This window comes from Camellia sinensis, chromosome 7 (assembly GCF_055761805.1).
Source record: "Camellia sinensis isolate YWXY chromosome 7, ASM5576180v1, whole genome shotgun sequence".
Classification (NCBI taxonomy): domain Eukaryota; kingdom Viridiplantae; phylum Streptophyta; class Magnoliopsida; order Ericales; family Theaceae; genus Camellia; species Camellia sinensis.
In genome coordinates, this window is record NC_138967.1 from 195,594,521 (window position 1) to 195,616,314 (window position 21,794).

Below are 21,794 nucleotides of genomic sequence, written 5' to 3' on the forward strand. Positions count from 1 at the left end.
ATGAGGAACACTTTTTAATATTTTTACATCAACCCCTCTTATCTTTCCACTTTCTTTTTATTTTTTTTTTTATATTTATTCTACTCCATTTTTTTTTAAAAGCCACCGACACCTCAACTGGTTTCCACACCCCAACTTTCTTTTTTTTTTATTTTATTTTCTCTTTCTTTTTTCTTAAAACAGAACCACAACCAGTCCCCTTCTTTTCTTATTTCTTTATCATTCCCACTGCCGACACGCACATCCATAAAGAGCCATATTATACAGATTTGCACACCAAACTTTCTCTTATTTTATTCATGTCGGGCTCACCCCGATCACCATTTTACATCAAAAAAAAAAAAAAAAAAAAAAAAAAAAAATCTTTTAAAATATTCTCCACTCCAAAACAATCATCATTCCACCGCCCACTCCATACCTATTTTTTATTTTTATTCTTATTATTATTCTTCTTCTTATTAAAACAAAAAAAAAAAAAAAAATACCAAACACCATTGCAAACCATTTACAAATTTGCACCACCAATCATATTTTATTCATGACCGGGTCCAACCTCGATCGCAATTTTACACAAAAAAAAAAAAAAAAAAAAAAAAAAAAACAACAACAACAACAACAACAAAAAAAAAAAAAAAAAAAAAAAACAACAACAACAACAACAAAACAAAACAAAACCAATCCACCACAAATCGCCACAGTGGGATTTCCCTTCTCTACTCTGCCGCCGGTCTCTTCTTCTTGCCTCCGTCTTGGCCAGTCCTTGACGGTGCTGCCCCTGTGTTTTCCACGCCGCCCAGCACGTTCACTCTCCCAAAGTCTTCCACTGCAGCATATGGCGGCCCTCCGAATCGGAACATCACGGTGGCCTTCCGCTTCAGCTCCTTGTTTTCTGCCCTTAGCACGCTTATCTCTGCTCGCGCATCCTTATACATGCGTTGGAGCAGAGCCAGCTGGGAGTTTAAATGCTGCACCTCATTTGTCCTACTCTGCAGCCGGTTCGACAAGTTTGTGACCGCCGTCATGCTTTCCACACATGCCTTCAGAGTATACTGATTGGCCTCCACATCCGACTGCACAGCCATTTTTTGCTCCACCGACTGCATCGGAAAGTTCAACGGAGCAAACCCAGTGGTGTTTGGTTGAGGTTCACGGGACACCGCACCTGCTATCTCTCTTGTGGACTCGTTGAGGTCGGGAAAGAGGGTAAGCAGCCCACGGGAAGACGAGGCCATTTTCTGGGCAACAGAGTGTTACAGAATATCTCTCACAAACAGAGTGTTACAGACTATCTCTCTCAGCAAAACGACCTCTCTTTCTCAGCAAAATGAAGAATTTTTCAGAGGTTTCTCTCAATTTTTCTGTCTCAGTTTCTGCCTCCTCCGCTTCGGTTTATAACGACCATGACCCAGAGACAGCCACGCGCATCGCGCGCCTTTTGACACCGACAAACTGGCACGCCTTTTCATGGCACGCCTTTTGATGGCACGCCTTTTGAGGGTGCGGGCACACCTTTTGAGGGCACGACTTTTGAGGGCTCGATATCTAGATCCCTGTATATCTTTTGGGCAGCCTATATACACACTCATACAGTGTCTTTTACACCGGTCAGCTTTATCAATCCCTTTGTTTCAACCTCAAATAGGTTTCTATCTTCACACCTATTTGAGTTTGAGGGGGGGTTATACCAGTATAATGTATAAGTCGCTCATGGCGCACTCCCTAAGTCGCCCCCTTGGTACACCACCACAACATTCTACAACGGTCCGACATGACCCCATAAACTGTCCCGACATTGATTCCGGTCAGCTTCTACAACGGTCCGACATGACCCCGTAAACTGTCTTCTACAACGGTCCGACATGACCCCATAAACTGTCTTCTACAACGGTCTGACACGACCACACAGTGTCTGCTACAACGGTCCGACATGACCCCGTAAACTGTCTTCTACAACGGTCCGACATGACCCCGTAAACTGTCCTGCTACATCGGTCCGACATGACCCCGTAAACTGTCTTCTACATCGGTCCGACATGACCCCATAAACTGTCTTCTACAACGGTCCGACATGACCCCGTAAACTGTCTTCTACATCAGTCTGACACGACCACACAGTGTCTGCTATAACGGTCCGACATGACCCCGTAAACTGTCTTCTACACCGGTCCGGCATGACCTCGTAAACTGTCCTGCTACAACGGTCCAACATGACCCCATAAACTGTCTTCTACAACGGTCCGACATGACCCCATAAACTGTCTTCTACATCGGTCTGACACGACCACACAGTGTCTGTTACAACGGTCCGACATGACCCCGTAAACTGTCTGCTACAACGGTCCAACATGACCCCATAAACTGTCTGCTACATCGGTCTGACACGACCATACTGTGTCTCCTATCCTGTTTTATTTTTCAGTTTATTTTTCTGTTTTGTGACTCTCTTCAAACTCAAGTTGGTTAGTTCCTATCCTCCTTGAGTTTGAGGGGGGCTGTTAATGTACACCTCCTACACCACTAAAACCTACCACTACCACTACACACCTCCACTACTCCTCACCCACTCCACCTACCACCTCCACTATACCTACTACCACCACCCACTCTACACCTACTACTCCCAAAACCTCTCTATATATAGGACTTGTAATATACAGATAAAAATATCAATATACACAACAATCTTGTAAATCAATATATCAATCAATAATATATATCCATTTATTTTAACAGAAAAAAATAATTTGCATTTGTCTACTTAGTTAACGGATGCAAGTTGATGGATGGATGCAGATCGATTTGGCAGTCAGGATTTTATTATTTTGGACATTTTTTTGAACAATTTTCAGTAATTTTTTACTATTTTAACCCAAATTTTATTATTCATTTTTTATAATAAAAATAAAAGTCCAACTTTTATATTTTATAAATAACAAATATAATTACTAAATAAAAACTCATTTTTTAACACAAAACATAAAACACATAACATCATTTCTTTAGAAGTATTGGCAAATTAAGTTAGGTTGGATACAACCATTCGAACTTAGATAAATCGAGAAAAATCCGTCTACTTGAACCATTGAAATAGCCTGTTTTATGACTAATTGATTCAAGCTATTTGATTTTGATGGGTTAAATAGATGCTTGTCTAGCCCTACTTTGTTCAATGGCCAAAATTATATATATTTTTTGTCACATCCTAACTAAAGAGTTGTTTGGGGTGTCTTAAATAAGTATATTTTTTGTCTTTTTAGACTAAAAAGTTGAGAGAAAAAAATGGATGTTTGGATTAATTTTTTGACTTTTTATGAAAAAATGTGTATTAAGAAATTGTATAAATTAGTGTGTAGGGAAAAATTAGGATTGAGAGTTGTGTAGCCGTACTTTTTGACTTTTGGTGAATAGTGATAACTTTTTTTATCACTCTTTCTATCTAATTTTTTATTTGTCAATCGAGATTGATGAGATTGTTCGGAGAGACTTGTAGATCGAATCATAGGACTGTATCAATAATCATAAGATTCTTGAGAGGGGAGATTTGCACCTGACTGTACGGCCGAGCTGAGATAACGTCAGACGTGACGGACCGCGTAGCGCCGAGGTAATCTCTGTTGACATGGCCAGCAGCCTGCCTTGCACGGTCGGAAATATTGACCGGTCAAGCACCAACTGGCATAGCTAAGCTGCGTCTTGAACGTGTTGGACGGAGCTTGGGTTAGCGGATGCTGACCGGGCTAAAAGGTAGCCCGAGCTAGTCCGTGGGCGCGATCAAGGCCAGTGCACCTTGGATCGGTCAGTCGATATAAAGGGGCTTCGTGTGACCAAGATTGAAGGTAGACCGGTTGGAGGCCGGCATGCCTCGCAACCGGATGGTCATGATGAACCGACCAATGATAGTTCGGCCGAGGTAGGCAGGCTTTCGCCTGATTCCAAGTTATAGGTCGGCGACACATAGCTCGGTTATGAGCATGTAATAGCGACTCTCCACAAGTGACAGGTCGGTCGTGGTACACCGGTTAAGTATGCCACCTGGGCCAATGGCGTGAAGGAGAGGACATCCGCTCCACGCACGCCTCAATACCATGGGCAGTTCTGTGTGTACTGGAGGGAGGACTAAGCCTTTACACGCGTAAAGTGGTGAGAGGCGAGCACTGCTACCTGTCCAGGGAAGGACAGCAGAGGTAGTGCGCGCACAATCTTGAGGCTGCATGGCCAGCCTAGAAATATGGAGGAAGAGGGACGTTGGAGGTAAGCGAATTCATCCTATCAAAAACTCTCTCTCTGACAGCCTTCTTCTTTAGCTAGTGGCCTGACTTGATCGTCGGAGGGTCTTTCCGGCACACCACCGCCGGCAGCTCACCATTTTTGTGTTGTAGAGATAGACGCCGTCACAAGAAGCTTGACGACCAAGGAGTACGGAAAACAGAGGATATTTCGCCCCTGTACAATTGGCGCCGTCTGTGGGAAGTTTTTTGATACTCAACCCTTGTTCTCAGAGCTTCTTCGATCATTTCCATGGCCAACAACGGCGAAGCCCCACTATCCGTCGTCGATGGCGTCACCCCTGAGTACGCCCGCTTAAGGGAAGGTCCTCTGAATATTCCAGCCATGGCAGGCCTAGAAACTCCTTCGCGGAGTGCGCGAGACAAACGCGGAAGGAGTGCTGATCGCTCGCAGAGTCTTGGGGGCAGCAGACGCTGAGGGGAGTCCCATGCGCAGCGCCTGGAGCACAAACTCAAGGACCAAGACGCCGTCATTCGCAAGATGACGGCGGAGATGGAGCTGCTGAAATGCCAGATCAAAGGGAAGGGTGTTGCTCGAGAGGGCAACCTCAGTGAGCGCACCCCGTCCCCTCGTTGGAGCAGTCGCCGCCAGGGGAGGACCCACTCTCTCTCCATTACTAGGAACTATGGGGTTGGAGGCTCCAGCCAAGGGGAGGGCAGGTCCCTCTCTCGCGACAGCACATACCGCTCCTCACGCCCGACGCCGACGTCGGGATCCTTTTTCTCCACATGTTCCAAGGACTTGAGGGATGTATTGGAAGAGAGGGCGCGCTGTCGGGAGGCTCGAAGAGTGCCAGCACTGCAGAGGTTAAGCGCTCCAGTGCGTTACAGTGAGGAAGTGGCGATGCCAGCCCCCAAAGTGATGGCCCCTGCGCTGGAGGACAAAGAGCTGGCGCGACTTATAGCCACGCCGCTGTCTCCAGAGATTGAGAGTACGCCACTCCCCGTCGGATTCCACCAGCCAAAGTTCACTTTGTACGACGGCAAAATGGATCCGTACATGCACGTGAGTCATTATCGGCAGGTGATGGCTGGCCACCGGCGCAACGACGCTCTGATGTGTCTCATATTCCCAGCAAGCTTGGGAGAGCTGGGTCTGAAGTGGTTTAAAAGGCTCCCGGAAGGGAGTATAGAGGGGTGGCAGCAGCTAGCGGAAGCCTTCGTCACCAGATTCAAAACCAACACACGAACGCCGAAGGAGGTCGACCATCTCCTGGGCGTCAAGATGGAGTCTGGGTGTTCGTTGAAGGCATACAATGCGAAATACTGGGAAACTTACAATGAGATCCTCGACTGCCCCACCAATCTGGCGATCACTCAGTACAAACGGGGTCTCCCAGTCGGACATAGGCTGCGAGATTCACTCACGATGCATCAACCTACAACCATGGATTCATTGATGCAGCGGATCAATGAGCACATTCGTGTGGAGGATGATGCCGCCTCCGCAACCGAGAAGGTTAATCCAGTCGCGGTGGACAGGAGGGTCGCGGGGAAAGTTCACTCGGTTGGGCAGGAGGATAGCCGCCCAAACAACCGGTCGAAAGACCAGCGCCATGGTCCAAACCGTGATGACAGAAACAAGGGTCACCGAAACGACCGGACAGACCCTCCCCGTGATGCAGCGGAGGATGCCAAAAGAAAATTGAAGGCGCGGACTGGGATCACCACAGTGTTTAAAATCCCCATCTACCGTATTTTGAGCGAGATTCGAAGTGAACCCTTCGTCCGTTGGCCGACCAAGTTGGGGAGTGCCCAGAGAGGCTTCAATTCAAAATATCGCTGCACCTTTCATGAAGAACGGGGGCACCGAACAGAGGACTGCTTGCCGCTCAAGCAACACTTAGAGGAGTTGGTGGCGGCAGGGCATCTTGACCAATACATAGATGGGGGCATCAAGGCCACGCCAGCAGACCAAGTCGAGCCAAATGGCCTGGCCGCCCTAGAAGCGCCCCCGCAAGGTGTAATCAACGTCATCCACAAAATCATTGAACCGGCCAGGGTTTGCGAGCTGAGGGGGATGATCAAGAAGGCTGAGCACATGAGGGAAGTGCTCTCTGTTCAGCCCGCTGTGAAGAAAGGAAAGACCGAAGAAAGGGACATCCTTTCATTCTCAACCAAGGACTTGGAAAGAGTTCAGATGCCGCACAATGATGCCTTAGTAGTCACTCTTCGCATCAAGGACTTTGATATCAAGAGAAACTTGATCGACCAGGGGAGTTCGGTCAAAATCATGTATTATGACGCGTTCAAACAGATGAAGTTAGAAGACAAGGACTTGGCCCCTGCGACGTCTCCTTTTGTCGGCTTCAACTCACAGCCGGAGTGGCCAATCGGAAAGATTATTTTGCCGGTCAAAGCGGGTTCAGTAGTAAAGCAAGTGGAGTTCTGGGTGCTCAAAGTTCCATCCACCTACAACTTGATCTTAGGTAGGGGCTGGCTGCAGGCCATGCAAGCGGTTGCCTCGACCTTCCACTAAGTCATGCGCTTTCCGGCGTCGAGCGGGCAAATAGAGGAAGTTTGGGGAGACTAGGTGATGGCAAAACAATGCTTCGTTGCGGTAAATGGCAGCCGAGCAGCCAAAGGTTTTGTCCAAATGATCGAGGGGCCCGCGGACCGAGGAAAAATCGGTCGAAGATTTGGTGGAAGTGCGCTTTGACAAAAACGATCCAACTAAATTCTTTCTCTTGGGATCATCTTTGTCTAGCGCCGAGCAAGCGGATTATGTCAACTTCTTGGTTTCCAATTTGGAGGCCTTTGCCTGGACGCCTTACGACATGCCTGGCGTCGACCCGAGCTTCATCTGTCATCAGTTGAATGTTTTTCCCAATGGACGGCCAGTCATTCAAAGGACGCGCCGTTCAGCCCTGCACTATGCTGAAGTGGTGGCGGAAGAAGTGAAGAACTTGTTGGAAGCTGGGTCTATAGAAGAAGTGCAATACCCTCGGTGGATATCCAACACGGTGGTTGTTCCCAAGAAAAATGGCAAGTGGCGAGTCTACGTTGACTACAAGACTGTCAACCGGGCTTGTCCTAAGGATAGCTTTCCCCTTCCTCGGATTAACCAGCTGGTGGACTTGACCGCTGGCCATCAGAGGTTTAGCTTCCTGGACGCTTATCGCGGCTACCACCAGATAGCCATGTATAAACCGGACAGAGAGATTACATCGTTCACCACCCCCAGAGGATTATATTGTTACAAAGTCATGCCGTTCGGACTAAAGAACGCCGGAGCAACCTTTCAGCGGATGGTTACAAAAATGTTCGCTCCTCTCTTGGGCCGAACAATGGAGGCCTACATCGACGATATGGTGGTAAAGAGTAAGGAGAAGTCTGAACACCTCACCGACCTAGCAGAAATGTTCGCCATACTTAAGCACCATAAGCTTCGTCTGAACGCCTCCGAATGCGCCTTCGGAGTTGGCACTGGAAAGTTTCTGGGTTTTCTGGTTACAAACCGGGGGATTGAAGCCGACCCATCCCAGATCAAAGCGATACAAGAGCTGGAGCGCCCGAATTCTATAAAGGACGTGCAACATCTCGCCGGGATGGCAGCTGCGCTGAACAGATTCATCAGCCGGTCTTCGGATCGTTGCAGGCCCTTCTTCAAAACTCTGAAGTCCAAGTTCCTCTGGGATGAAGAGTGCGACCGTGCACTGGCAGACTTAAAAGCGTATCTCTCCTCAGCCCCAATTTTGGTCACGCCTCAGCCGGGCGAAGAGCTGTACCTCTACTTGGTTGTTTCTCAACACGCGGTGAGCGCGGTATTGATTCGTGCTGAAGGCATCCAGCACCTACCAATCTTCTATGTAAGCAAGACCTTGCTCCCGGCCGAAACAAGATATATTCCCTTGGAGAAATTGGCGCTGGCCCTAATGATGGCGTCGAAAAAGCTGGCACACTATTTTCATGCCCATACAATAGTTGTGCTGACCGAATTCCCTCTCAAGGTGCTCTTTGAGAAGGCCGACTTCACCGGGAGGATTCTGAAGTGGGCCGTGGAATTGGGGCAGTATGACATCAGGTTCTGCCCGCGCACCGCGGTCAAAGCTCAAGCTCTTGCAGATATTGTGGCAGAATTTGCCCCTGGGACGCATCCAGTTTGCCCGATTGATTTGGTTGGTGCGGATTTAGTACAACCCAAGGTTTTGGCAACGGAGATGAGCGTTGGCTCACACATGGGAAAAGGGCAAAGTTTGACCAAATTAGCAAAGTCCGACAACTCGTTGGAAGATGAACCCAATGGAGACGAGAAAAAAGACCAGAACGAGCCGGCCAGAGACATTGAATTGAGAAGCTCCCAAAACCCGTCTGATTGTTGGAAGCTGTTCATTGGCGAGATGTGGAAGCTCTTCGTCGATGGAGCGTCCAACAGGCATGGGGCCGGGCTGGGAATTGTGCTGACCTCACCAGATGGGCTGATTATTGAGCAAGCAATTATGCTCGGATTCCCGGCGTCCAACAACGAGGCAGAGTATGAAGCCCTCCTCGCTGGTTTGAGAAGCGCATTGAGAATGAAAGCCACCGCCCTTATGGTCTTCAGCGACTCCAAGCTGGTGGTCAATAAGATATCAGGGGAGTATGAGGCAAGGGATGAAAGAATGGCCAAGTATCAAGCGTTGGTACGAGAAGAAATCAAGAAGTTCCTTGCGATAAGAGTGGAACAGATCAACCGCGAAGAAAATAACTCGGCTGACGAATTGGCTGGGCTCGCCTCCACTCAGACAGCTTTTCCTAACCCCTTGATGATAGAGTTTTTACCCCAGCCAAGCATTGAGGAACCGGAAGCAACCGAGGTGCTCTGCACCGACTTAGGTCCTTCTTGGATGGATCCCATTATCGCCTTCTTAAAAGACAGAGTTCTACCGGAAGAAAAGAAGGCAGCCCACAAAATCCGAGCAAAGTCAGAGCGGTTTTGGCTCTCCCCATCTAGAGCCTTGTATAAGAAGTCCTTCACCGGGCCGTATTTGAAGTGTGTCCACCCCACCAAAGTGGAGACTTTTCTCTACGAAATACATGAGGGCATCTGTGGAAGCCATACTAGAGGCAGGTCCTTGGCGTACCGAGCAATTTTCCAAGGTTATTGGTGGCCGTGCATGCAGGCGGACGCACAGAAATATGTTCGCAGGTGTGAGAAGTGTCAGAAGTTCGCTCACCAGATCCACCAGCCGACTAGAGATTTGCTCCCTCTCACAAGTCCTTGGCCGTTCGCGTTTTGGGGATTGGATATTGTTGGACCACTCCCAGCAGCGCCGGGCAATCGCAAGTTCTTCATCCCCGCCACCGACGACTTCACCAAGTGGGTGGAGGCCGAGCCACTGGCGACCATAAAGGAAAAGGATGTGAAGAAGTTTGTTTGGCAAAATGTCATTACTCGCTTCGGTATACCCAGGGCCCTCATCTCAGATAACGGCACTCAATTCGATGGGAAGCTCTTTCGCGGACTTTGCGAAGAGTTGAAGATCGAGTTCTACAATTCGACGCCGGCCTATCCTCAGTCTAACGGTCAAGCAGAGGCCTCAAACAAGACCATCTTGGATGGGCTAAAGAAGTGGCTTGAAAAAGCCAAGGGGAAATGGGCTGAGGAACTTCCCAACGTGCTCTGGGCATACCGCACTACCCCAAGAAGGTCGACCGGGGAAACACCATTCGCTTTGGCCTACGGCATGGAGGCAGTCATCCCGTTGGAAATTGGCATGCCAACCATCCGCTCTGAAAGTTTCCAGCCTGATCTGAATAATGAAGCCGTGGCATTGGAATTAGACCTTGCCGAGGAAAGAAGGGAGCGGGCACTAATCCACATCTCAGCTTATCAACAAGAACTCTCCAAGAAATACAACAAGGCGGTGCACCCCAGGCTATTCAAGGTCGGAGACTAGGTTTTGAGAAAGGTACTTGGCAACACGGTGGTCCCTGACGAAGGAAAGCTCGGTGCGAATTGGGAAGGACCATATAAGGTGATTGGTCTAGCTGGCAAAGGGGCATACCATCTGGAAGATTTGAATGGCAAGGCTGTCCCCAGACCATGAAATGCAGCCAACCTTAAGGTTTTTTACTTTTGAATTGTAATTTGCTTAAGTTGTTCCAGACCCTTAGCCTCTTGGCACTAGATGTAAAAGATAACAATACTTTTGTAATAAAAATAGCACTCTTGTTTGGTATTACATCTCTGTACAATGAAATCGCAAGGACACAAGGCAATCATGGATGCCAGGGGCAAGGAGACCACCCTGAATGAGACCGGTCTGATTTCATCTCGCTGGAATGGAGACAGACCGCACAAAAAGTTTCCGTAGGGAAAAGTTCGCATTAGCCTAGGGCCGAGCTAGTTCCCCTCGCCCGGTCGAAATGTTGGCGTCATGGCCAACCTAGCTGAAACATTGGTGTTTTGCCCAATGTAAGGGCCGAGCTGATTTTGCTCGGCCCAGTCGACATATCGGTGTCTTGTCCAATATGGGAAACGAGCGGATTTTGTTCGGCAGGATTTCTCGGCGCTGGCGTTTTGTCCAACCGATAAGAGGCCGAGCTGACTTGGCTCGGCCGAAAGGAAATGTTGGCAGCTTAACCAACTCACAAGGTGAGCTGATTTTTGCTCGGTCTCATTGATGTAATGGAAATGTATGATTCTGCAAACATTTCAAACCGAGCGGATTTTGCTCGGCCAAGTTACAATGTCAGTTCATTTAAATTTTCAAGGAGCTGAGCTGCTAGATATGTTAGAAAACATTTTGGGTGATTTCAGCTTGGCATATTGCGCGGCTCAGCCGACCTGCCAGTTGTGAATTATCAACGTCTAAATCGAGACATTTATACACAAGCCAACCGAAAAGAAATAGACGATATACGAGCAAAAGGTTCAAAAGTTTCATTGATTGAAGAAGATTCAGTACAAAGGTGGGGCCTGGCCCAGTTACATGCCAAAAAAAAAAAAAAGGAGGGAAATTTTCAATTCATTTCAAGATCTACAATTTGTCCAGCTTCCTGCACCGTCTGCTCGGCCATCACAATTGTCTGGTCAGGCAAGTTTTCCTCGGCGTCGTCGTCAGCTCCATCCCCCACGGCAACATCCCGATCAGCCACTTCGTCATCTTGTGATACTTCGGCAGTAGTTTGCTCGGCTTGTTGCGCGGCGGCGGCTTCTTCCTCGGCCTCCTTCCTTGCCTCCGCAATGAGCCGGTTTTGGGTAGCACTGGCGTAGGCCTGCATATAGACCGGGATATATGCTGCAGGGGGGTTCACGAACATTTCGGCATCCTGACCAAGGCCAACTTTTTCCACGGCAGCCTTCCAGCCACACTGGAAAAAGATGTCCTTGGTCGCTTGGACTTGGCGCTCGTAAGTTTTCTCCCCCTGCTTATATCCACGGTCCTCTGCCTCATCGACCACTTTGTCCCTTTCTTCCTTATAGGCATCGCGCAGCTTCCGCAGCTCGGCGAGATACCGAGCTTTCGTCGACTTCACGGCTCGTTGTTTTTCCTCGCTAGCTCGGTCGACCTTTTGGAGCAAGGTATCTCGCTCCGCCACGACTGCTTCTTGCGCGGCCTTGAGTTTTGCTATCTCGCCTTTCTGGGCCTCGTTCTCCGAGATGGCATCGCGCAGGCTCTGTCGCACTTTGATCATCCGGTCGTGGGCCAAGTAGTTCTTTTGCGCGGCTTGAAAACCAGTGAGAGATCGTTAGTACTCGAAAAACCGCGCAAAAACCGAGCAAACAGCTTGACATAAAAAAATGGAGAACTTACCAGCACTATGGATTTCGCCGCCGGGCGGAGGACCTTGAGGTCGGAAAGCTCGTCATGTTTTTTCATATCGGCGGGCAAGATTAACCCCTTGGTCAAATTGAAACCAAGCGAGTAATCTTTGTCCGCGTAGATGGAGTCCTCAAAAGAAACTGCCCGGCCTTGGTATTTGAACTCGGGCGCCCAGACCAGGGGGGTGGCTGGGCCCTTGCCCTTGGATTTGCCGGCCAGCGGTTGCTCGGTCCGGTCCCCCGTTTCAGTTGAGGCGACCTCAGTTGAATCTTCATCGACGAGGTTTTGCCCGGTCATCTCCTTCCTCGTCCTTTTCTTTGATCGGCCAGCCGGTTGTTCGCTGGCGAGAGCAAGCACAGCTCCTTTTGTTTGCCCGGCTGGGGTGGAAGATGTTCCCCCGGTCACCTCTGGAGGCTGGGACTCCCCTTCCTCTCCAGTAATCATTGATTTGATCGCCCTTATCTTGGCCATTTCTTGCTCGGCTGTAAGGGGGACGAGTCTGATTGGTGGCAAGTTGGGATCTGGTTCAGGGGATGGCGCACGTAGGAAGTCGGTGACTCTGCTCTTGCGCGGCGCTTGGTAATGGTAGGTTTGGTCGAAACCGAGAAGTTTTGATGCCTCCCTCTCCTCGGCTGGATGGCGAAGCAGGACTCTGATGGCCTCTTGGTTGGCCTGGTGGTAGTCCGCTGCTAGGTACTTATCTGCAGAAAGGAGGTAAGTGTTAGACCGGCGCAAAATTATAATAATGAAATACAGAAAGAGGATAGTGCGGTCAGCCGGGCTACTTACCAGCACTGCCAAAATCTTTCCTAATGTACCAGCCCGGTATGGGCGCCTCGGTGTCCTCGTAAGCACCGGACACCCAGAGGAAGTCGTCGTCGTTAGTTTCTTTGTCTGGGTTGCCTTCAATGAGTTTTGCTCGGCCCTTCTTGACTTTGAGGTACCAGCAAAGCCCACTCTTATTTCTACTTAGGCTATATTGGTCGAAAATTTCTGCAAGACCGAGATTTAAACCGAGCCTCCGGTTCAGCTCGGCGACGTCATTTATTATTTTGTATGTGTTATTTGAAACTTGGGTCGGGCAAAGCCTCGTCTGCCTCAAAAATTCGCAGATCAAAGGTTGCACGGGGAAGCGAAGCCCTCCTTCAACAATGGAAACGACCGTGAAGGGGCACCGGTCTAAGTCGCCCTATGGTGTGTCTCCTTTTTTGGCGAGTTCTAAGATGACGTCATCAGGAACGTTGTACTCCCTTCTAAATTCGGCCATCGCGCCAGGCGAGCTTACCATAAATCGGTACTTCCCCATTATCTCGGTTCTATTTGGTTTAGTGTGTATCCTGGTCAAAAATGCTGGTGTATTTGCTCGGACTTTAAGCTCCACCAGTGGTAACGCTGAAGGGCTTGGTCGGTCCTAGTTTGTTCTGCATTGATTAAGAAAGAATTTCAAGGGTTAGCACGGCATAAACTACACGGCTCACGCTGGATTTTTTAGCTCGGTGAATGTTTTTGGGTTTTTGGTCGGTCTATCCCTATCTCGGTTGGACGGCACGGCTGATTTAGCCTTCCTGGTTTGGCTCTGATTCTATCTTTGGTTTAGTCAAGACAAGTTTTAGCTCGGTTAGACCTGTTCGTCGATTTTATTAAGCATTTAGCTCGGTTGCGGCCTCAGCGAGCATCCACAAACCATTCTTGCTCGGTTTAAACTCTCTCTACGGATCTAAACGAGCATTTAGCTCGGTTTTGAACAGTGTTCATCCTGTTCATCTCGTTTATTCTATGCTCAAGGCTCATTCGTTCAAACTAAGGGGAAACAGGGGCACGAAAGCCCCCTCCACTCCACCAGTTCCAGTTTTCCTAAGGTATGGCACTATTGGACTAAAAAGGAGGAACCTTAAAGGTCCCAGGCAGGGAACACCAAGCAAAGTGGCAGAAAAATGTAGAGAACAGGGAGAACTGGAAAACAGGAGCAGAAAATACAAGGGAGGGGTAGTGTGACTTACCGAAAATGAATGAGAAGTGAGTTAGGCCTCGAGAGCTCGACTGCAACGTCAGGAATGGCAGACACAGCAAGGGGCAGCAACGGTTGGGAGCTTAGAGCGATGGGAGGCTAGGGTTTGGAGCTCTGGAAGAAGATGGAGAATGAAGGGTTCGAATGACCCTTGGTCTGTGCATAAAAAGGGGGGAAACCACCCAAACAGCGCAGTCATTTGAATTCTGTGCGTGCAGAACAGCTGGCTGCACGACCTAATGGCGTGAAGCCACTTGGCACTGGAAACGGGACTGTCAGTACGGCTGTATGGCCGTACGACCCTTGACAAGACTGCCGACACGATGGCCGGCCGAACGGGACAGCTCGGCGCCAGATATTTCCCCATGATGCTCGGCTCGGTAATGGCACAATTCAACCGATTAGCTCGGTCATAGAGGTAAACCCAATCACGATAGCTCGGATGGGTTTAAGGGGCAATTGAGAGGGGAGATTTGCACCTGACTATACGGCCGAGCTGAGATAACGTCAGACGTGACGGACTGCGTAGCGCCGAGGTAATCTCTGTTGACATGGACAGCGGCCTGCCTTGCACGGTCGGAAATATTGACCGGTCAGGCACCAACTGGCATAGCTGAGCTGCGTCTTGAACGTGTTGGACGGAGCTTGGGTTAGCGGATGCTGACCGGGCTAAAAGGTAGCCCGAGCTAGTCCGTGGGCGCGATCAAGGCCAGTGCACCTTGGATCGGTCAGTCGATATAAAGGGGCTTCGTGTGACCAAGATTGAAGGTAGACCGGTTGGAGGCCGGCATGCCTCGCAACCGGATGGTCATGATGAACCGACCAATGATAGTTCGGCCGAGGTGGGCAGGCTTTCGCCTGATTCCAAGTTATAGGTCGGCGACACATAGCTCGGTTATGAGCATGTAATAGCGACTCTCCACAAGTGACAGGCCGGTCGTGGTACTCCGGTTAAGTATGCCACCTGGGCCAATGGCGTGAAGGAGAGGACATCCGCTCCACGCACGCCTCAATACCGTTGGGCAATTCTGTGTGTACTGGAGGGAGGACTAAGCCTTCACACGCGTAAGGTGGTGAGAGGCGAGCACTGCCACCTGTCCAGGGAAGGACAGCAGAGGTAGTGCGCGCAATCTTGAAGCTGCATAGCCAGCCTAGAAATATGGAGGAAGAGGGACGTTGGAGGTAAGCGAATTCATCCTATCAAAAACTCTCTCTCTGACAACCTTCTTCTTTAGCTAGTGGCCTGACTTGATCATCGGAGGGTCTTTCCGGCACACCACCGCCGGGCAGCTCACCATTTTTGTGTTGCAGAGATAGACGTCGTCACAAGAAGCTTGACGACCAAGGAGTACGGAAAACAGAGAATATTTCGCCCCCGTACAATTCTACATACAAAATTATTGATAAGAATAATGTATGTATGTTAATTAATTTTAAAATTATTATGGTTGCAATGGCATAAGATAATTTCCTTTCTTTTTAATTTTTTTATTTATTATTTAGAAAAGTATCACGCCGTCCCATTAAAAAAAAAAAACAGAAATGTAACACCGGAAAAGTTATTCGTAGGTCTTGGAACATGTGGTACGTCAATAGTATTGTGGTTGATAAATGATGTAAAATTTATAATTTTATATTATTTGATTAGAGAGTAAGAGAAGACCTAATATATTATAATTGATAAAAAATACCGACGCATAACATCCTAACAACACTAAATAATTTTCAAAAATATTAGAGGTTTTAAAAATTCTACAAAAATTTTTATCAAATATTTTACATGGATGTGGGACCAACTTTTGGTAGAATTTTTGAGATCTTTAGCATTACTCAATAATTTTTGTATCCCACGTCACCATACTAATTAAAATTTTTTAATGCTTTGACAAGCAATAAATGATTTCAACAATAATATATGTTTGGAAAAATTAGTTAAAAATTGACGTTTTAATTTTTTTTATCTTTATATAAATAAAAAAATATAAGAAATAATATAGCTTAAAATAAATTAAAAATTTACCTTTCAAAGTGTCCCTAAATATCACTTTCATATCACTGCGTGTTGTGGATCAATGCTTAGGGGCATCCGATCTTTATCTTTCATATTTTTTATGGTTTTGAAAATCTGATGAGTTAAAGAAGTGTGGCAGTATATTTTGGGTGTGGTTCACGAGGTCTTAAACGCTATTAATTAATAAATTTTAAGAGTTGTATTGGGTGTCTTAAATAAGTATATTTTTTAATTTTTTAATTAAAAAATTGAATAAAAAAATATGATTAATTGTGATAATTTTTGACTTTTATAAAAAAATATATATTAAAAAATTATATAAATTAGTGTGTAGAAGAAGATTGGATGAAATAGGTCGTACGGTGGGTTGAATTTAATGACAGCACCGACCTAGTAGAGGTTGGGAGATGATTTCCTATTTTTCGGGCATTGAATTGGAGGTGCTTTTAGTCCGTGGGAGCCGACCACGGGTCCCGTTTTGCTAATCAAAACCGTTCGATGTATAGAACCCGTTGAGTACTATATGCTTGTAAAAAACCACGTTAATTGGATATCGATAGCTATCTGATCGGATTAGTTTTTTTTCAATTGTTAACTATAACACCATCCATTTTATAAATTTTAATTGATTTGATTATATAGTTATCGATATCCGATCAACGTGATTCTGTATAGCCATATAGTACTTGACGAGTTCTACACATTCAACGGTCCAGATTATTAAAATAGGACCCGTGATGGCCCCCACGGGCCAAACAACGCAGTGTTATTTGTGCACCTAAATCAGTGCAATTTTTCCAAAAACTCAGCTGCGCCTGTGGGATGTCAGAGCTGTTTGAAAATTAATTTTGTGTAAAATTAATTTTTTAATTTCTTTTGGTGAATAGCGATAATTTTTAAACTTTTTAAGTAGCTTTTTAGCTTTTTTATGAGATCCCAAACTAGGCCTTAGAATAATTAGAATGCATTATTATTGGATAAATTATAATGAAATTTCTTAGGATTTGAAAAATATATAATAAATTTTATAATTTTGATATAATTATACCAATCTTACTTAATGGGATTAATGGATGATAAAAATTAAGATTTGGTTTCTCTCAAATTTAGATTTGAAATTGAAAAAACTAAAGACAGATTCCGTTTTGATTATCCGAATAGTTCATTTTGTAGAACACTCCGTATATATCATCTATAAAAAAAATTTAGTTAATTCCATAATCTTAATTTTTTCATTTTATTATATTTGTCTCTAAAATAATAGATGACAAATATATTTTTGAAAATGAATCATTCATTTTTTTTTTGAAAATAAACACAATAAAATGAAAGTATTACGATTATTAGAATGATCTAATTTTTTTTTTCATTTATGAAATACACGGAAAGTTTTATAAAATGAACAATTCATATCAACGAAATATGTGTTGAATTCTGCATGTCTCTCAAATATTATCCAATTCAAATTTAAACTTAAAAAACTAAGGCCTTGTTTGGTTTGTTTTTAAGAAATAAATTTTGAAGAAATTTTTAAAAATTTTGTTTAGTTTAGTGATTTTGGAAAAAAAAAAATCGAAAATCACTTTCTATCTCTTACACATCAATCAATTACTTTTTTTCTCTTATCTCTCATTTTCAATCACTTTTTCTGTTACACATATCTACTCAACTATAACAAAATATCAAATTATTCTAAATTTCCACACTCTAAAACTATTTTCAAAATATACAATTAAACAAACCCAAAAAATTTCTAAACTTTTTCTGCAAGATTTTTTTAAAAAATTTATCTTCCAAAATCAAACCAAACCAAACAAACCCTAAACCTATGAAATTACTTTCCTTGTGAATTTAATTTTGGCCTTCGAGTCATCTATGACAACCAACTTTGTCTTTGTCTTGGACTAACAACGAGCGTTGCTTACTTTGTACTCTTCACAAATAAGAAATCATAACAATTTAGACCATCTCCAACGGTGAACCAAACTTGGCATCAAATTTAAAATTTGGTGAAAAAGTCATTTTTTTAAGCTCCAACGGTTTCACAAAATCGATATCAAATCCAGAATTCAGCAAAAATGGTACCAAACTGAGTGCAGGCGAAGCATTTCACCAAAGCACTGTTCCTAACCGTTGGGATGAGACGAACGGGTCGACCATCCGGTTGACCAACCGGTCGCCCCGGAGAAAGTTCAGACCGTTCACAAAAAGGTTCAAACTAGTCAAAAAAAAAAAAAAAACAAAAATTTTGCCTAGGTGGTCGACCACCCGGTCGACCGGCCGATTAACCACCCGGTCGACCACCAAAAGTTCAAAAAATTCAAAAAAAAAAGGTTCAAACAGGTAAAAAAAAAAAAAAAAAAAAAATTTTTTGCCGTTACCGGTTGACCGGCCGGTCAACCAACCGGTTGCCCAGCGCAAATTTGATGAAACGGATTTGATGTTGAACCGTTGGAGCGCGAAGTATCAAATTAAGGAAATGACCCCTTTTCAACTCAAATTTGGTGAAACATTTGGTACACCGTTGGAGATGCTCTTAGGCATTATTTAGGAAAACTTGCAGCATTACTTACATTGTACGCTTCACAAATAATAAATCGTGACTATTTAGGTATTATTTAGGATACACTATAAAAATATATATTTTTTATTTTTTTGGATTATATCATTATATATATATATTTTATAAAAAGTTAAAAAATGTAATTATTTAGATCATCTCAAATAATCTCTTAATAAGTCCTCATTTGGCTAAGATTTTGGAACTTAAAAAATCATAAAAAGACAAAATAGACTACATAAGCCAACAAGACAAAATGTCACATCTAATCCATAATCATTACATTTTTTTTCACAAAAGTAAAAAAATGTCAAAAAAAACCAAACCAAACGAGACTGGGTCAGTTTGGGATGTTCTAAAAAAGTGTACTTTTTGACTTATTGGCTTATATGGGTTGGGTTTGATGTGATGTGTTAGAGAGGTGATGTGATTTAAATAAGATGATGTGACTTAAATAGGATAATGACTTTTTGACTTTTTGTATTATTTAGTAGATGCCAAACTTGGCCTAAAAAAGTCCCAATATAAAAAAGTTGACTAAAACAGCCAAAGCCAAAGCCAAACGAGCTCTAAAATTTGGCATAAGCTAAACGATGGCTTTTTGTCTAAAATAGTCACAAAAAAACAAAATAAACATTTTAGCCTAATAAAACAAAATGTCACATCTAAATTATAATCATTTTATTTTTTTCTCACAAAAGTCAAAAAAGTCAAAAACTTATCCCAAACGAGACTTTTTAGCACCAAGTTAAAATAGTTAAAAAGCTAAAAAGTCAAAAAGTTAGCCCACATCCCAAACGAACCCTTATGGATTCGTTTGGTTCAGTTGGTTGGGACTAAAAAAACATAAAAAAACAAAATAGGCTAAATAAGTCAATAAAATAAAATGCCATATTCAAATCATAATTATTTCATTTTTTCTTCCATAAAAATAAAAAAAATTTGCCAAACGAACTTTTTAATCCCAAACTAAAAAAAGTCTCAACATCAAAAAACTAACTAAAAAATTTTGAGTTAATTATCTAAGGGTGTGTTTGATTGGACGGACTGGAAAAGGGGGGATTAGAATCCATCGGACTTGAGTTCTGGGACTGTGAATCCCCCGGACTATTTGGTCGGATTGGGTATGTATCCTGTGTTTGTTTTTTCATGGGATTAGATGTCTCGATAGGACTATTTTCAGTGAATCCAACGTTTGGTTGGACGGACTGGATATGATAAATGAACAAAAGACTATTTTACCCTTTTTCAATTGTTTACTAAGTAATAGCAATATTAAACATATCTTTAATATTTTAATTATTTTTAGTTAGATTAAATAAAAATTTATTTTATTTTATCTTTTACACAATTAAATAAATTTATTTTTTTTAAATTAAATAAATAAATAAATAAAAAGGGTAAAATTTGATTACTGTGTAACTGTTACTGTGTAACCATTACTAAAGGGTAAAATTTGATTACTGTGTAAGCATTACTGTGTTAAAATTTTTTACACCACTATACTGTTTTAAAATTTTACACAATGATTTATTAAATAAATTTGTTTTAATAAAATACAGAGGACATTATTTTTTTTATATTATTTAATAAATCATTAAAATTTCATTTAATACTGTATAACCTGTATAAAAAATTTATATTATTTTTTTATTAAAATTTTAAATAAATTTTAAATAAAACACCTATTAAAATTTAAATAATAAAATTAAATAAATTATAAACAAAATTTTAAAATAAAACATCAATAAAAAATTATTTTAAAAAATTAAATAAATAAAACATCAAGAAAAAGTAAATTAAAATTATTTTATTTTTAAATTGAGACATATAAATTTTATTGAATTTTAGTAAATATAATACATAATTAAATAGTAGAGGGTCAAAATGGTCATTTTAGCATCTAATCCCAACAGTGGATAGTCCCCCACATTCTGTCCCACCCCCCCAGGACACAATAGTCTCCCATATGGGGGATAAGGAGTCCGGCCGGACTCCATGTCCGGCGGATTAAAAAAAAATCAAACGGCGGATAAAGAGCACTATTTGGATTGTAATCCAAATAGTGGATAGTCCCCCCCTCCAATCCCACGAATCAAACACGCCCTAAGAGTCCTATTTACAAATGTTATGGTGGCTCAGGTCTTATCTAAGATTTTTTGAACAAATAAGTCATTTTTAGTAAAATTGATAATATTATCAGTTTTTCTCAATTTTTAAAACAAAGAACATTATTAACTTTGCATAGTAATGTTCCAGATAATTATTTCACTAATTGATGAAAAAAACAGAGTATAGGATTAAACGTTTTTACTTTTCTACTTATTAGTTTGATTCAACTATCCAATAAAACCGAGTACATTATCAGTTTTTTTTTCTTCAGTTTTAAAATTGAAAATATTATTAGTTTTTTTTTTAAAGTTTTTTAAGGTTTTTTTTTTTTTTTTTTTTTTTTTGCACATCAATGTTTCATCATCATGCTTCTTTATCGACATAAAATTTTCAGTTTTGCACAAAAAAAATTTTGTTTTTTCATTTTTTTTTTTGCACATAATTTTTTGTTTTTCCATTTTTTCAATTTGAAAGTTGATATTTTAAAGTTTTGAAAATCAAAATAAATGTCAAATCATCATATTCCTTTATAGATAATCATAAATGATGAATAATCATTATTTGAAGGGCAATTTTAACTATTAAAAATTTAATGGGACTTGAAAGTCCAAAAAATCTTAATTAAGACTTAATGGAGTATAAATTCATAAATTAGGAGTTGTGTGTAAACACTCCAATTTTTTTTTACCAAATGGTGACTATAGACTTTTTTGGGTGTCAAATATTTGTACTCATACCAGTATACTTGTATACTGACCTATTTTGTCTCTTGGCATCTCGGGTGTGTTCTCTTTGAGCGCAGCCGAGTTTCCTTTGCATGATTAGTTGGGATTATTGTCACGACCTCATTCCGCCCCTAGTAGAATGGTGCCGTGATGGCCAGTAATCCAAGATTACCGAAGGCCAACTTACAAAGTTCACACACAATCAGAATATAAATATATGGGGCTCACAAGTGCGGAAGCAATATATATACAAATCTTAATTAGTTCATAAGAGCTGTGCATAAGTCAATGGAATGACATACAACTTTACATAGCTTTACAACTTGAATACAAATAAAATGAAG

At 43.1% G+C, this 21,794-nt stretch overlaps 1 protein-coding gene across 1 annotated transcript; it reads left to right on the forward strand.

Moving 5' to 3' along the window:
* The first annotated feature begins 5,673 nt into the window (after positions 1–5,673).
* Positions 5,674–6,765, forward strand: LOC145796429 (uncharacterized). The gene has a single exon (XM_082881538.1). It carries the CDS (start codon positions 5,674–5,676, stop codon positions 6,763–6,765), a length of 1,092 nt encoding a protein of 363 aa, XP_082737664.1.
* Positions 6,766–21,794: the final 15,029 nt, after the last annotated feature.

Bases quoted from the DNA above. Each gene is read 5' to 3' on its own strand.
- LOC145796429 (XM_082881538.1), top strand. From the start codon at position 5,674: ATGGATTCATTGATGCAGCGGATCAATGAGCACATTCGTGTGGAGGAT.